Below are 18507 nucleotides of genomic sequence, written 5' to 3'. Positions count from 1 at the left end.
AACGTGATATTCCAAGCATAGCTCTTTCTATTCTTCTTTGGGAGACCTGAATAGCGTTCTCATCTTGTTTACGTAGGGCCCAGGTCTCTGAGGCATATGTTAATGCAGGAAGAACAGTGGAATCAAAGAGATGTGCCAGGAGCTGGTGGTTCTTCGTCCTCTTAGCTATTTCTTCAACGTTCTTGAAGGCATTCCAAGCCGCTCTCTTCCTTCTGCGCAGCTCGGCTGCCAGGTCATTTGTCATGTTGACCTCTCGACCTAGGTAGACATAGCTGTTGCATTCGGAGATGGTCGGTCCATTGAGAGCGAATGGGGCGTCAGGAACGAGGCTGTTTGTCATAAACATTGTCTTCGTAAGATTCAGCTGTAGTCCTACCTTTTCACACTCACGGTCAAAGTCGGCCAGCATTTGTGCCGCTTGGCTGATGTTTGGTGTTATTAAAACAATGTCATCAGCAAAGCGGAGGTGGTGTAGTTGCCGACCATCTATCTTCACTCCCATTCCTTCCCATTCCAGTCGTCGCATGATGTTCTCGAGGGTGGCACTGAAGAGTTTCGGTGAAATGGTATCACCCTGCCGCACCCCTCTCTTGACATCAACGATCACTTCTTTGTAGAATGGTGAGATCCTGGTAGTGAATCCGCAATACAGCTCACGGAGGATCCTGATGTATTGGGCTTGAATGCCCTGATTGGCTATGGCTTCAATGACCGCTTCTGTCTCAACAGAATCAAAGGCCTTCTTTAAATCAATGAACATTAAACAGAGCGGCATCTTGAACTCCTGAGAAACCTCAATGAGCTTGGTTATCGTGTGGATATGGTCGATGGTGCTGAATCCTTTGCGGAACCCGGCTTGCTCGCATGGTTGTCCTTCATCTAGTGTTCTGCCAATCCTATTTAGGATGACTCGAGTGAACAACTTGTAGATGACAGACAATAGGCAGATCAGGCGATAGTTGCCAATGTCATGGATGTCTCCCTTCTTGAACACTAGTACGGTCCTGCTGGTTTTCCATTGGGATGGAACCTTGCATTCAGACAGGTAGCGAGTGAATAGCCGAGCCAGTGTATTGATGAGTACTGATGGCAGGTTCTTCAGGTGTTCAGGTCTGACCTTGTCTGGGCCGGGTGCTGTTTGTTTCTTTACCGACGAAATGGCGTGTCGGATTTCGGAAGGGAGAACATTGGGAACGACATATCCATCCTGTGGAATTTGGTATGTAGGCAAGTGGACATGCCTATCGAAGAGATTTGAGTAGAAGTCATGGATAATCTCCATTGCCGTTCTGGAGGATGTGATGGATCCATCAGGACGTCGAAGGGCAGTCATCTTGGTCTTGTAGTTGGCGAAGGACAGGCGGGCGTTACGAATACTTTTCCCGGCTTCTGCCGCATCTACCAGTACTTATGCTCTTCTCTCTTTGAGGTCTTCCTTGATCGCATCTCTGCACTGCTTTGCGAGCTCGGACGTTAGCTTGCGGTTGCCTGAGGCATGCGCCAAACGACACTGGCGAATTAGCTCAAGAGTTTTCGAAGATAGGCGATTTTTTGTGGCTATCTCTCTCTTGGCGTTCCTCGCACATTCATGGAGGTGCTGAACCAGTCGATCATATTCCTCGCCAATGTTGTCAACAATGGCATCTTCCCATGTTGCCGCAATAGTACCAAAGAGTTCCCAGTTGGTAGTCATTCTGGGAGTTCTCTTTTTGAACTTTGCAGCCCTTTCTCCCCGCTCTGTGAAGTAGAATTTTGCACGAAGGAGACGGTGGTTCAATCCCGTTAGAAATTTTGGGACAACAGCGACATCGGTTAGGCAAAACCGTCGATTGAATATGATGTGGTCTATTTCGTTGTGGAATCGTCCACCGGGAGACTCCTATGTCCATCGTTTAGATTCTGCCTTCTGGAACTGTGAGTTACCATGAATGGTCTTGGTCGACATGATGAACTCACACAGTCTCTCACCCTGTTCGTTCCATTCTAGGCCATGGGTCCCGATGTGAAGTTCTTCAGCTGATCTTCTCGGTCCTATCTTGGCATTAAAATCACCCACAATGATCTTGTAGAAGGTGTGGTCTTCTTTATAGAACTTCTCTAGCTCCATGTAGAACTTCTCGATTTCTCTTTCATCATAATGAGATGTTGGTGCGTAGACAACGAAGATAGAAACTGCAGGCAGTGAGCCACATCTGTTCAAATGTAAACGTCCGATTCGGGTTGTTAGGCATTCGAATGAATCAATGCTCTTGGCCAAGTTTGTGTTGACAAGGACACCGATGCCTCCAACACCTCTTTTATCGCATTTTCCGAGGAACAATTCTTCTCCAGTGTCGAAAACGGCATGGTGAGATTCGTGCCTTCTTGTCTCGGTCAGACCAATGATGTCGTACTTGATCATTCGCGCTTGTACCATCAGGTCCTCGATGGATGCATCTGATGCTAGCGTACGTGTATTGAAAGTACAGACGATCATTTTTGTCTTCCTTCGTTGTGGCAGCCTAGTTCGGCCTTGAGATTTTGTCGGCCTCTCCTTTCTCATCCTTCTCAGTGCTGCCATGTCGGTGAAGCCTTCAGGGTCTGGTGAATGAGACCAGTTGTAGTTACTGGTTTTGGCATATCGAATACACAACGGATAGCTTGCCAGGCTCTTCTGTGCGGGTGGAATACTCTCGGTAGCTTGCCAGTCTTTCCGAGAGGGATAGAGGCTTTTTGGGCGACCTCTAATACCATATTTGAACCCTATCAAATACGGTACGACAATTCCGGAAGATGGGTATTTAGTGTCTTATGATGTGTCGCGTGGATGCAAAGCGCAAAGCGTCTGCGCGGGTCCAGAAAGTGTCCTGGAGTGTGGCGACGGCTGGGTAGTGGAAGTAGTGTCAAAATTCAAAAATAATTTTCAGAAATTTGGCACTTAGAGAGAAGCAGGAAAATATTATATATGCAGCATTTCTTTGTTTCTCGAGAAGAGCAAATCACTTAAGGATTGTGATTCCTAAAACACATCAGAATTTAGAGGCTCTGACTTAATCACTTCAGTCCAACCAACAAACAGAGCAGCACTTAGCTGCCTTTTCTTTGGTGATTCTCTTTTATACTATCAATTAGAATAGTTTTATGACCATCATATAACCTTATCATCAAGACCTTACCCAGAAAGGAGTAAGTAATGTTGCAAAGAAGGTGAGAGAATGGGCATTGGAGTTAGTTTGCCTGAGTTTAAAATCTGGCCAATTATTTAGCAGCATAGTAGTTTAAATTACTTAATCTGATCAAGCCTTGGCATTTTATTGTATAAACGAGTAAGGTAATATAACTACCTCACAAGAAAGTTTTGAGTACTGAAGAAACAAAAGCAAGTGAAGTTTTATCACAGTTATTGGCACAGGATTAGTAAATGATGGCCATTGTTTCTTTATTATTATAGGGTCCCTATTAGGAACGCTTCACATGGGAATACTCAATAATGATTTATTGTTTCTTTCTTGCTGTGAAATGAATTGCTCTTTTTCCTTGTTGGCATTACATACAAATCATTTTGGCCAAGCTTGCAGATTCTAAATATGTCCTCACTTGTTACTGGATGTTAATGTTCTATAAATGGATCAAAAGATGTATAATAAAAAAATCTTAGTCTTAGAAACACCTCTGTTAAAAGACAAGTTTAGACTTAATCTACTGGAAGAAGCTGTAGTATTCTGAAATGTTGTACCACCTATTGAAATCTTAAAGGCATTTAAAATGTTTAATATTTAAACATTTTCTAATGTGAATGTCTTTTGTTATTAGTTTTTCGTTTAATGACACTGCTAATTGCAAGCAGGATCCCATTGTAATCACAGCTCAATACCATCTGACTTTTTTCATGTTCCTATTCTAAGTGGGCTGGTGCTTGATGGGCTATAAAATATCTTTCCAATTTTAGTATATGTGCTGCTGAAGTGAGCACTTTGCTGCCGAAGTAAGCACAAAATATCTTTTCTGTATTCCATGAATTTGCTTCAGGCTCCCATCTATTGACAGATTGCCAAAAATGCCTTTGAGAAATTTGGTGAAGCTCTTCCTCTGTGAATTTCGGTGGAGTATTTCAAAGCAGCTGAACAAGCTATCATTTACTGTGTATGCTTCACATTTCCTTTTACTTAATCCTCATGGCAGTCCTGTGAAGTAGATAGTATTATTACCTTACATAGAGGAGGCAGTTGTAGTTTGGAGAAATTAAGTTATTTTATCAAGATCACAAATAGTAGAAATGGTAGAAACAGTACTTGAGCAAAGTTCATCTATCTGAAAGACGTTTTTGTTATTTCTCCTCAAGCATTAAATTGTTCTTTTAGTTCATATACCCAGTCCTAGGTAAGCCTCCACATATATATTTCAGCAGTACCTTAGATCAAGGGCCAGAGAGTGCTTTTAATCACCAGTTACATGCAAGACTCTATATTCTTGTTTGTTTTATTTTGACTGAAATCTAAAAATCATGAGCAGATTCCTCAAAGTGATTGTCATGGGGAAGGTAGATTTTTCTTCCCTTCTCTACTATTTATGAGGCTCAGGTTTTTGTTTTTGTTTGCACTGCTGAGGATCAAACCTAGAATCTCACAAATACAAAGCAAGTTCTCTGAGCTATTTCCCTCACCCCCCACTTAACAATTTTTAAAAAGATAACAGCAAGGTAGCAACAAAGGTCTGGAGGCAACATGATGGGAAAACTGATCCACACAATTGAGTTGGGGGGGCTTGGGAGAGGGGTGGTTCATGGGAGACCGAAGGGGTATGTTGGAATTCAGTGCATGAGAAACTATTAATAGCATTGTAAACCACAAATCTCAATGTAAAAGTAACATTAAAATAAGTTATGGTGCTTTAATTTTAAGAAATATCTTCTTACTGCTGTGCTTTCATAGCAGGTTATTTTCTTTACTGATTAATACCCAGAGTATCTGTCAGGTGGAAATTGAGCCATACCACAGATTTGGGGGTTTCTTGGGGTTTGGGGTTTGTTTGTTTAAGTTTATTATAAAATTTTCATTGTTATTGACATCCTTTGTGGAATCTTTTCCTTTTAGTTTTAAGGCCACCTCCAGAGAGGCTCAGGGCATACTCCCAGCTAGGTGCTTGAGGTTTTTTCCTGGTGGGGGACCATATGGTACAAAGTTAGAACTCAGGACTCCTACATGAAACTTGTACACCCAAGCCTGTTAAGCCACCTTTTCAACTTTTTTGTGGAATTTTCTTTAAAAAAAAAAAAAAACAGCATTCATCTTGTGGGCCAGAGAGATAGTACAGCAGTTAAAACACTTGCCTTGCATGCAGCCAACCTGGGTTCAACCCCTGTATCCCGTATGGTCTTCTGAGCACCAGCAAAGGTGATTACTGAGTGCAGAGCCAGTATTAACCCCTTAGCAGTGTTGGGTATGGCCAAAAAACAAACAAGAAAGAGAAAGAAATAGCTTTGATTCTGATCACCTCTACATAAATAGATTTGTTATATTACAATGATAGTTATGCCAAAGAATCAAAGTGCTTGGGGATATGCAATTTTTCTTTCTGGAAATTTTCCCTTGTTAACATGATACTTTGGGGGTTAGGTTTTGGGGATACGCTTAGCTGTGTTTAGAGGTTATTCCTGCTCTGTGCTTAAGAGTGACCCCCTGGTGGTGCTCAGAGACCATACATAATGCCAGGTATTGAACTTGAGTCACTTGCATGCAAGGTAGATGCTTTAACCTCTGTTGACTATCTCCCCACCTTAACAGGAAACTGTTGTCCTTGTGTTGCAACTAAATGGGTAAGCATTAATTTCTATGCTTACCTTTTTTTATTCAACAAGTTTTAAATGTTCCCTAAACTATAATTGTCCCTTTTGGGGGGGTAGAGGTGTTGGGGCCACACCCAGCGATGCTTAGGATCTGCACTCAGGAATCACTCCTGGTGCTGCTCAGGGGACCATATGGGATGCCGGGAATTGAACCCTGGTCGGCCACATTCAAGGCAAACTCCCTACCCCCTGTACTACAACTCCTGCCCCAAATTGGATTGTTTTAAAGTGAAGTAAATAATTTTATTCAGTGGGGGGGTAGGGGAAAGAGAGAGAGAGAGAGAGAGAGAGAGAGAGCAAGAGAGAGAGAATGAGCACCTCATTGCAAGTCAGGGATTTGGGCACTCCAGGATGGAAGGCCTAGAACTGAGTTTTGTTCATCTTTGTTCTTAGTACAGAGTAGGTATGCCATAAATGTTAATTGAATGAAGGGATTTTTTTTGTTGTTACGTGGTGAACCCATTGTGTACCAGGCACTAGTGGTATGTTAATAGGGTCCACAGGGAACATACAGGTGTTACAGTGCTTGGTTTGCATGCAACTCACGCCAGTCTGAGCTCTGAGGACTTACTTCTGGCTCTATGCACAAGGATCACTCTTGGCAATACTCAATACTCAGAGGACTATATGTGGTGCCGGGGAGGGAACCTAGGTCAGCCTTGTGCAAGCCCATGTACCATCTCTCTAGCCCAAATTAAATTTTGTAAAAGAAAATGTAGGGGCTGGGGAGATAGAGCTTATATAGAGGATTAGAGCACATGCCCTGCATATGTAGAAACTGAGGTTGATCCCTGGCAATTCATCATTACCCCCTCACTCCTAGGCATCACTGAGTATAGACCTGGAGGTCCCTAGCACTACATGAAATGGCGCCAGAGGCCACCATCATTGCTGGACCTGACCCATATCATATTGCCTGCTTGAACATTGAACCTTCCAGTCAGGTTAGCCATGTATTACTGAAAATTTTTGATGGACCCTATGAGCATTGCTTGGGAGGCCCAGCCCCCCACTCCCAAACAAATGAAGAATAGCATATTAATAATTTACAACTGTTCTTTCTGCATAGTAAAAATATAATATATACATTAATACTTACTAAGGTATACTTCCTATTCCGTAAATAGAAGTCTCTATCTAGTTGTGTTTCTCTCATAGAAATATAAATGTAGGTTTTGTGCCGAAGTAGATAATGATGACCTCTCAGTGTATGTATTGCAAACCATAATGCCCAAAAGTAGAGAGAGGGTATGGGGAATATTGTCTGCCATGGAGGCGGGGGGAGGGTGGGGAGGGTATACTGGTGAGATTGTTGGTGGGGAATGTGCACTGGTGGAGGGATGGGTGTTTGATCATTGTGTGATTGTAACCCAAACATGAAAGTTTGTAACTTTCTCACAGTGATTCAATAAAATTAAAAATAAAATAAAGAAATATAAATGTAGGTATAGATGTAGCTTTGAGGCACCATTAGAGGTACTCAGGACTTAACCTGTCTCTGCACTCAGGGATCACTCCTGGTGGGGCTTGTAGGAACACATAGGGTGCTGGGTATCTAACCCAGGTCAGCCATTTGCAAGGCAAGTGCCTTGTAGAAAGAGTGTACTATCTCTCCAACCCTCTATTGAATTTTGAAGTAGATGTCAACTCTAATATTTGAAGAGTAAGTGGGGGTGTGTGAAAACAATTGGTGACTTACTTTTTAAAATTACTGTATCTTGGGGCTGGAGAGATAGCAGAGCGGGTAGGGCATTTGCCTTGCATGCGGACGACCCGGGTTCGATTCCCAGCATCCCATATGGTCCCCTGAGCACCGCCAGGAGTAACTCCTGAGTGCAGAGCCAGGAGTAACCCCTGTGCATCACCAGGTGTGACACAAAAAGCAAAAAAAAATTACTGTATCTTTGTAATCTCTCTTTAAGAATAGAGAGGATCTTTGAACAAAAATGAGTATCTTCAAAATCAATATAAATTCTAATGCATATAATTTTTTCCATCTTATAAATCAGATAAGTGCAAATGTTATCTGTGACAAGGGACAACAATGAGATGTACTTTTCTCTATCAAATTCATAAATAGCACTAATTTTTAGCAGTGATATTAGGAAATAGGCACTCAGAGCAAATTAAAATGTAAATTGACACAGTTGCTCTAGAGGTCAATTCGAAAGTTTTTTAGAATCCTGGAAGAGAATATTCTTTTGATCTTCAGTTCTTCTTCTAGAAAAACTACTTTTAAAGAAATTTATCATGGAGAGGCACATATTTACAAGATGTTTATTACAGTCTTGTGTTACATTTACTTACCTGGGAAAATCAAATATATATGCGCAGATATCTAAGTAGTAAGATTATGGGTCCACTTTAATTTTCTTACCTGATTTTTAATGTATCCTACATTTTATAGGCCCAAAAGGTTTTTTTTTTAATTTTTATTAGTGAAACACCATGAGGTACAGTTGTACACTTACAAATTTTTGTGCTTGGATTTCAGTTTTACAATGATCGAATGCTCATCCCTCCACCAGTGCCCATTTTCCACCACCACTGATCCCAGGATCCCTCCCACCCCCCATCCCTCCATCCCACCCTGCCTCTGTGGCAGGGGATTCCCTTTTGTTTTCTCTCTCCTTTTGGGTGCTGTGATTTGAAAACGAGGCATTGAGTGGCAATCATGTTTGGTCTATAGTCTACTTTCAGCATGCATCTCCCATCCTGGGAGGATCCTCCCAACACCCTTTATTTGGTGTTCCCTTCTCTGTCTGAGCTGCCTTTTCCTCTAGCGTGTGCGGCTGGCCTCCAAGCCATGGAGTGAACCTCCTGGTACTTATCTCGGCTATTCTTGAGTGTTAGTCTTCTATTTTGTTATTTTACGTTCCCCAGATGAATGCAGTCTTTCTATCTCTGTCCCTCTCTTTCTGACTCATTTCGCTTAGCATGATACTTTCCATGTAGTACCACTTGTATGTAAATTTCATGACTTCATCTTTTCTAACAGCTACATAGTACTCCATTACTATGTGTAGATGTACCAAAGGCCCAAAAGGTTTTTAAACCCCAAAATGTATACATGATTTTTAAATGTGAGGGTTATCTTTAAAAGTTTATAGGAGCATTTCCCTTCTCACCTTCACTATTCAAATCCTACTTTTATTTCTGAACAGGTCTCCAGGAAAGGTTGGGATTTCAACATTAAACGTAAGTTGAGCCTTCTGAAAGTTACACATATGTTCATATAAATCCTGTACACTTTTCATTTATTTTTCTCTTTATGTAATTTTTTTGCTTTTGCTTTATTTTCTGAATTGTAATGTCGTTGAATCTTACTTGTTATGGTTAGGTGCTGTGGAAAAACCTAATTTCCAAAGCTGTGCTATAAAATGAGACTGTTTTTAATTCCCCCTAATTTTTAGTTTGTTGATAACATTTAGAACAGTAAACACTATGATACTTGTATTTGAATGTGTTTTAATTGAAAAATTAATACTTGCATGACAAAACAGTGGAGTTATTAAAACACTTGATACTTTTTATGGACCCATGTATTTGTGTCATCATTATATTCAGCTATCAATTCCAGACTTACATCCAAGAAAAGGATTTTGTTTTTGATACATTATTCCACTATAGCCATTTTAGGTACATTCGTATTAACAAGCAGAACTTGTTATGTCAAAGAGTATATACTCTGTATGTATGGTTGTGTATGTATATGTATAATCTCAAATGTGCTCTATCTTTTTTTCAGTTCCAGTGTCACTACCTTCTATTTATACACATTGGATACTGATCTCTTTGATAAATTGTGGTATATTCTACAGCAGTGGAAATGAATGAATTAGGTATACACAATAACATGGATGAATTTCAGCACCATAGTTTTGAGTGGGGATAAAAACAAGTCACAGAAAAATACATGCAGTAAGATTGCATTTATATTAAGTTCAGAGCATGCAAAACTAAATAATATATTGTTTGGAAATGCCAGCACATTAAAACTAAAGAACAGTAAGGGAATGATGAAGTCTAGAATGTCAGTCATCTCTAAGGGGTAAAGAATATAATGGAAATGGGAAATATTATTTGAGACTTGTAAGCTCATGGTTATAGTGTTCTTTTTCTTAAACTGAGTGTTTATGAAATATTATATCATTATTCTATATTCCTTCCATTTTACATTTTTTTGGAGGGTCAGGCATTCTGTGGTGGCGAGGCATGTTACTCAACTGTAGAACACTTGCCTTGAATGTGAGACCCTGAGTTCAACCCTGACATTGCAAAAAAATTTAACTCAATATTTAATAAAAGCAAAATTGGAGGTGAGCTACACCCATCTGTGCTCAGGAGTGACTTAACTCCTGGCTCTGTGCGCAGGACTTACTCCTGGCAGTACTTTGGGGGACCATATGTATTCCAAGTGCCAGGGGTCGAATTGGAGCTGACTTCATGCAAGACATATGCCTAGTTACTTGTACTTTTTCTGTTCCTAAAAATATTATTTAAAAATAATGCATGGACATGGTTAAAATGTGCTCGGTGCAAAATGTAGATAGTTGAAAATGCAGTTTCTCTCTTATCCCATATCCTTTCTTTTCCCAGTCCCTCTATTCAGGAACAATTGGCAATTAATTACACTCATGGGTTTTAAAAACCATTATTTGTTCAGATACTTTTGGTTTTGGGTTTTTGCATCAATCAGGGGGACTATGTGGTACCAGGGATTAAAATGGAGACTGTCACATGCAGAGCAAGTACCTTAACCACTGTACTATCTATTTAGCCTCAGCTATAGGATATTTTAAAGCTATATAGCAAATAGGTTGTAGGAATTTATCTTAGTAATTATCATTGTTATCATTGTGAATTAAAATAGAATATTTACATATTTAGTAAATACGGAGTTGTATTTTTCTGTTTTGATTTTTATTTTGAAATAATTGTAGATTTTCAGAAAGCTAAGATAGTGCAGAGAAATCATATGTGTCTTTCACCTGTGTTCCCTATGGTTGTATATCATAGTACAATATCAAAAACAGAAATTTGACATGAATGCAATGTGAATGTATCACTGTCATTTTATTACACATGAATATTTGTGTAACCTGCATCACAATCAGTATGCAGATCTATTTCATGACTACTAAGATCTCCCAGTGCTATAAAGGCCATACTTGCCACCTCACCCACATTCCTAACCCCAGGCAAACACTGATCTGTTTCATTTCTATAATTTTGTCATTTTTTATTCTCCTATAAATGGTATCATATAGTATGTGACCTTTGAGATCTGTCAAGTTTTTCCATATATCAACAATTTATTTCTTTTTTATAGTTTAATAAATATGTATATTTTTATGTAAATATGGATTTACTCAGGCTGTTGAGTGCGTATTACATATAACAGTATATCTGTTGATAGTTAAGCAATACACAAATGAAATTCTTCTATAGTCGTCATTTTTTGTGATTTTACAGTCTCACTAAAGAAATGCATATATCAAGAGATGATACATGAGGTATTGATTTTTATAGCCCACAAGTACTACAAGGAATTTAGAGGAGATGGGGTTGACAGAGCCATCTTAGAGCCCTTAGACCACTGTAACTGGAATAGCAGAGAACAGTTTCAGAGAGGTATTTTTCAGCTTTCAGAGATGTATTTTTGCTGGGCTTTGAAAGTTGAGATTTACATAGGTAGATAGGTAAAAATTTGGAAAGTATTATGCGTTAAGTAATAAAGAGTATGAACTAAGCGTCAGAATTTCTGGGAACATTGAAAAACTGGTCTGACTATTGTAAATGTTGCAAACATTGCTGTGATAAAAGGCTAGAAAGGTAAATTGGGGTCAGAATTTGAAAAGTTAGGAGTGTCAGATTAAGAATTCTGATCTTTAAATTTTTGAAACAAGACATTTAGAAAGTGATTGAGTTTTGTCTTACAGCTGTGTTCTCCAGAGGGTTTTTTTTGAGGGGGTGCACAGAGTAAATAAAAGATGCATGATGGGAAAGTTGGGGGAGTGTATGCAGAAGAGGACATAATATCTTTTAATAGTAATAATTAAGGTTTTATTGACTAGAAATCGTTTTTGTGTAATTTGTTAAAATGTTAACCTTTTACATTTGAAAAAAGTGATTAAAATTAAAAAGCTCACATCTTAGAACGAAGTACTGTCAGAAGGGTACCAGCAACTGTGAGATACCCAGCACAGATAGAGATAAACTGCAGTATGAATTGCTAAAAATTGAATAATCTACCATATACCTTTTAGGGTGATATTTCTGAGGTGATGATAGATTGAGACTGGGAAATGTGCTGACAGTGAGAAGCTGTGGTTTACTCTAGTGGGAGTGGGTTGTGGGCTAACCCATCTCCAGAAGAAGGTTGTAAATAACTGTCTGACATCTTAATTGATGTTAATTACCTACAGGCACATTCTTGGCTTATGATGCTTTATCTCCAAAGGAAGAATGAAAGGATGGACCTCCTGCATCTTAGACATGAAGAGGAGAGTGCCATACATGACTTTATATATACTAAAGCAGGTCTTAATAAGAAATTTTCTCATGGGACCATGGATATAGCAGTATATAGAGTATTAGGGCAGTATATAGAGTAGACTATAGCAGGTAAGGAGCACACAAGCCTGGCACACCGCCAACCCCTGTTCAATCTGTAGCACCACATGTGGTTCTCCAAGTGCCACCAGATGTGATCCCTGAGCACAGAGCTGGGAGTAAACCCTGAGCACCACCAAGTATGGCCCATCCCCTTCCCCCACAAAAAAATAGATCTGATTAGCTCTTCTTGATATCAGATCCTCTCGTAGGCACCTGGAATTAAACAGCAATTTTATAGGAGTTAATATCTTTTAAAGTTCTAAGTTCAAGATAATTTTGTTAAAGCCAAATAAAATAGAAGCCTAATCATCACTGCCAGGCAATTTTGGTCAGTGTAAGGACGTTTATCTGTGGTCTTTGTAAGTATTTGATTAAATTGAGGTACAAGAACTATGAATGTATTTTTGCTCTGGTTAATTTAGACACAATATCCACAGAGCTATGATGTATAGTACACCTGATTTTTCTACTAATGAGCAGTTATTGGAGTCTAATTGGTTAACTATACTTCATTTATAGGTCAGTTGAATTTGCTTCTCTAATGTGCTTTAACTGTTTCTTTTGGGTAGGAATGGTTTTAGGCTACTACATGGTTCTGTGCTCAGGGCCACTCGTGGTGGTACTGGAGATCAGATTTGGATCAGCCATTTGGTAACACAAGTGCCTTAACCCCTGTACTATTTCTCCATCTTTATGTTTAGAGGATGATTTGGGCTACACATAGCGGTGTCCAGGGACTTTTCCTGGCTCTCCTTAAGAGTGATTGCCAGAAGTGCTCAGTGGGCCATAGGTAGTACTGGGGATCAAAGTAGAGTCAGTTGCATGTTAAGTCAAACCCCTTGCCCCATGTATTTTCTCTCTGGCCTGTTCTTTTTTTTTTCCCCTTTATTTTATTTTATTTTTTTTAAAGTTGTAGATTTACAATTTTTTGTGCTTTGGTTTCAATTATACAATGATCAGATACCCATCCCTCCACCCGTGCCCATTTTCCACCACCATGGATAATATCCCTCCCACCCCCATCCCCCCCATCCCCCCTGTCTCTGTGGCAGGGCAATCCCCTGTGTTCTCTCTCTCCTTTTGGGTGTTGTGGTCTGCAAAAGAGGCATTGAGTGGCAAACATGTTCAGTCCATAGTCTACTTTCGACATGCATCTCCCCTCCTGGGAGGATCCTCCAAACATCCTTTATTTGGTGCTCCCTTCTCTATCTGAACTGCCCTTTCCTCTAGGATACCCGGCTGGCCTCTAAGTTATGGAGTAATCCTCCTGGTGCTGATCTCAGCTATTCTTGGGTATTAATCTCATACTTTGTTACTTTATATCCCCCAGATGAATGCAATCTTTCTATGTCTATCCCTCTCTTTCTGACTCATTTCGCTTAGCATGATACTTTCCATATTGTACCACTTGTATGTAAATTTCATGACTTCATCTTTTCTAACAGCTACATAGTACTCCATTGTGTAGATGTACCAAAGTTTTTTTAACCAGTCATCTGTTCTTGGGCATTCAGGTTTCTTCCAGTTTCTAGCTATTGTAAAGAGTGCTGCAATGAACAAACAAGTGCAGATGTCACTTCGACTACACATTTTTGCCTCTCTGGGATATATTCCCAGGAGTGGTATTGCTGGGTCAAATGGGAGCTCAATTTCTAATTTTTTGAGAATCTTCCATACTGTTTTCCAAAAGGGCTGAACCAATGGACATTCCCACCAACAGTGAAGGAGTGTCCCTTTCTCGCTCTGGCCTGTTCTTAATACTTATCAGTTTTCAGGTTTCCTCTCTCCATTTTCTTGTCAATATTATCTTACTAATGAGCTTTGATTAGAGTTTTTTTCAGGTTTTTTTTAAAAAGGATTTTTGTTTTGTTTGGGGTCAAATCTGGTAGGGCCTCAGGGGTTACTCCTGACTTTGAGGTCACTCCTGTTGTTGCTTAGGAAACCAACCCAGGCCATGCAAGGCAAGGGCCTTCATCTATGTGTTATAAATCAGGTTCTGTTTATTTTTTAGTTTATAACCAAATTCCATTAAAATATTTATAAGATGGGCTAGTAAGATATCCCAAAGAGCCGCAACACGTGCCTTTTTAACAACACCAGACCTTGCCGCAACATGCCTGCTTACCGCTAGCATTGCCGAGGCTGAGCAGTACCATATGATTGAGTGGCTTTTGTACCCCATGGACCTCCCTGTATAATTCTTGAGAGCCTCCCGAATAAATGTAATAAGTTAAACATAAGATTTAACATACTATTATGTAGGTAAATGATCTTGAAAGCAGTATGTCAGTAGAGCTATTTTTTTAAGGGTAACGAATTTGGGCCACACCTAGCAGTTCTCAGGGCTTACTCCTGTCTGTGTTCAGGGGACCATATGCAGTGCCAGGGATCAAAGGAGGGTCAGATGCATGCAAGGAAAGCATGTACTATCTCTCCCTCCAGCCCTGGAGCTTTAATTCTTTTTATAAAAGAGATTTTTCAACATAAAATATTTGAATTAAAGACCAGAGAGATGCTCAACAGGCTATATGTATAATATCACGCAGGGAACCCAGATTCAGTCCCTGGCACCACATAATAAGCAGTAAGTGTAGGACCAGCTCAATGCTGAATGTGGTCCCAAAGCAAACAAAAAGATATTTGAATTAACATTATTTTAATTAAAAGCATAAATTAATTATTGATAGTGTAATCCCATTGCTTCATAATAGTTTAAGAGCATACATTATTTAAAATTTAGAAAATGATTATAAAATGATTTACTTTTATCAAATACCCTTTTGTACTGAATAAGCAGTTATAGAATAAATAAGATCCCTATTTTTGGGCCAGAGACATGGCTTTAGTGGACTGGAGCACACCCTTTCCCTTTCCATGCAGGAGGCCTGGTTTCCATTCCCAACACAACATATGGTCCCCCGAACACCACAAGATATGGCTTAAAAACCAAAAAAAAAAATTTCTGTTCTTACTGAGCATGCATTTTAGTGAGGCAGGAAGAAACAAAGTCAGCAGAGTCATTTCAGATGTTGGTAAGTATCAGGAAGAGAAAAAGTATAGGTAGTTGTGATAGAAAGATAAAGGAATTTAACTAATGTGTCAGAGAAAGCTTTTCTACAATCAGACGCCAAAAGTTTTTCACCACTTTATGCAGTCTCTTCCCTTGTTTTGTTTGAAGGCTTTTCTCATACAACACTTGGGTCTGGGGGTGGTAAGGAACCGTCCAGTTGTCAAAAGTATAAAAATGGAGAGGTGAGAGAGAGGTAAGAAATGTAGATGTCAGAGATACAGGCAGGGCCATTTTACAATGTTTAGTTTGTCATGGGCTTTGTTAGAGTATGTGGATTATATTTAACAATTAAACAACCATAAAATAACCTTCCTAAAGAAGAATCTGTGTAAGATTCAGTGAAACATTTTCTCGGGTTAAAGATACTGGAAGTTCTGGGGATGACGCCATAGTACAGCAGGTGGGGTGATTGCCTTGCATGTGGCTGACCCAGGCTCAATCCCCAGCATCCCATATAGCCCCCCCTGCAACCCCTCACCTCCCCCCACCCCCCGCCCAGCACCAACGAGTGATTCCTGGGTCCAGAGCCAGGGGTAAACTCTGAGTACTGTCAGGTGTGGCCTCAAAAAAAAAACTAAAAAAGTTATTGGAAGTTTTGTACAAATTTCCGTCTTGTACACTAACTTTAGCAATACAATAATTCCTGAAATAATTTTATCATGGAGCCTATCATGACTATATTATGATTAAATAAACTGTATTTTTTATATCCTCAAACCAATTTTCAAAACTGGTAGTCATCTTGTTCTAACAAATTGTAATGTGCACAGAAAATTACGAATATTTTGTCATGATCAGTAGTGATATTAAATTCCTGTACATCTATAAATGTAAAGACAGCTACCAAAAGAAAATATTATGGTATTTACAAATGTATGTTTGTCTTATCTTGCCCACATTTTTCCAGCAATAATACAGAATCCATTTCTACTTTTTCTAACCCCCCAAATATATATATATATGTACGTATGTGTATATGAATATATACGTAGATATATATGTATTTTTGGTGGGTTCAGTTTTTTCATCAATTACTATCTGGGAGACTTCATGCAGCTTCTAATTAAGTTTTGATTCCTTTTATCTAAAGCATGTAGTATTTAGGAAAACTATTCTCTGAGTGTGTCTTCCTTTTTTAAAAATATAGAACTATTAAAAGTATGAAATATGTATTAAAAGTATATTTATAGATACTACTCTGATATGATAACAATTGATTCATCTCTGTATAAGTTCTTAATTTTTTTACACTGCAAAAGTACATGGTAGTTATCTTCATGTATTTTTATGTTAAAGTGGTCACATATAAATGAAGATATTGCAGTAAAAATGTAGAAATTGCTGATTGCTGACAGTCTTAGCAAATCACATTGTCCCACTTGCCATAAAATGTCTGAGCATCTATTAATACACAAAACGTTAAGCCCTTTATGGACTTTTCATTTATCAACGTTGTAGTTTCTAATTTGTGCCCATTTTAACAGCACTTTTGAAAGAAAGGATGCCATCATTTGGTCTTTGTTTCTTTTCTTTTTTAAATAGGAAACAGAAAACACTGTGTACAAAGTTGAAAATGAGTCTCCTGTACAAGAATTGAAACAAGATGTTTCTAAAAAGGTTCGTAATATGCAATATTGTAAGTCTAAAACTCAACTATAAATAACTAGTAAATTACAATGCTTTGATAAAATTTTTAAAAATTAGTAATATATGCGAGCCCAGCAAGCTACCCAGAGTATTCGGCCCACACGGCAAAGCCTGGCAAGCTACCCGTAACGTATTCAACATGACAAAAACAGTAACAACAAGTCTCACAATGGAGACATTACTGGTGCCCGCTCAAGCAAATCAATGAACAATGAACGGGGGGACAGTGCTACAGTGCTACAGTAATATGTCAGTATTACTTTCCTGTCCTGTCCTGTCCTCCCGTTGTTCATCGATTTGCTCGAGCAGGCCCAGTAACATCTCCATTGGAGACTTTGTTGTTACTGTGTCTGGCATATCGAATACATCACGGGTAGCTTGCCAGGCTCAGCCGTGCGGGCAAGATACTCTCAGTAGCTTGCCAGGCTCTCCAAGAGGGGCGGAGGAATCGAACTCGGGTCGGCCATGTTGGCTGCGTGCAAGGCAAACGCCCTACCGCTGTGCTATCGCTCCAGCAAACATATTCATGTATGTATTTTTTTTTAATTTTTATTAGTGAAACACCATGAAGTACAGTTGTGTACTTACAAGTTTTTGTGCTTGGGTTTCAGTTATACAATGATCGGATACCCATCCCTCCAGCAGTGCCCATTCTCCATCACCAATGATCCCAGTATCCGTCCCACCCCCCCCACCCCCCATCCCACCCTGCCTCTGTGGCAGGGCATTCCCCTTTGTTCTCTCTCTCCTTCTGGGTGCTGTGGTTTGCAAAAGAGGCATTCAGTGGCAATCCTGTTCATCTGTAGTCTACTTTCAGCATGTATCTCCCATCCTGGGAGGATCCTCCCAACACCCTTTATTTGGTGTTCCCTTCTCTGTCTGAGCTGCCTTTTCCTCTAGCATGTGCGGCTTGCCTCCAAGCCATGGAGTGAGCCTCCTGGTACTTATCTCGGCTATTCTTGGGTGTTAAGTCTCCTATTTTGTTACTTTTTATTCCCCAGATGAATGCAATCTTCCTAAAACATATTCATATAATTTTTAATTAAATATTTTCTACTTTCTTATTATAATAAAGTGATTTACAAGTTGTTCATAATACAGTTGTTTCAGGCATTCAGTATTTCAACACCAGTCTGACCACCAGTGTAACCTTCCCTCCACCAGTATCCCCAGTTTCCCACTCATCCCCCCAAGCCTGCCCCCTTAATAGGCACAAACACACTTACTTCATTTTGCTTATTGCAACAAGATTTCAAATAGAATTATCAAAAAGTAAATCAATAAAAAGTAAATCAATAAAAGTAAATTTGTGATAATAGTTATATTTCACAATGGTGTTACTAAAGTT

General features: G+C 39.4%; 1 protein-coding gene across 1 annotated transcript in view; it reads left to right on the top strand.

Moving 5' to 3' along the window:
• The window catches only part of WDR44 (WD repeat domain 44), a 126374-nt gene that overhangs the window by 39932 nt on the left and 67935 nt on the right, over positions 1-18507 (top strand). Inside the window, exons 2-3 of the mRNA XM_056125773.1 lie at positions 8989-9022; positions 17055-17129. Coding sequence (XP_055981748.1) covers positions 8989-9022; positions 17055-17129 — 109 coding nt within the window. The remainder of the gene's footprint in view (positions 1-8988; positions 9023-17054; positions 17130-18507) is intronic.

The sequence above is a fragment of the Sorex fumeus genome, unplaced genomic scaffold, assembly GCF_029834395.1.
Source record: "Sorex fumeus unplaced genomic scaffold, SorFum_2.1 ptg000058l, whole genome shotgun sequence".
Taxonomy (NCBI): domain Eukaryota; kingdom Metazoa; phylum Chordata; class Mammalia; order Eulipotyphla; family Soricidae; genus Sorex; species Sorex fumeus.
The sequence above is the reverse complement of the archived record's forward strand: the minus strand, read 5'-3'. Positions and strand labels throughout refer to the sequence as shown.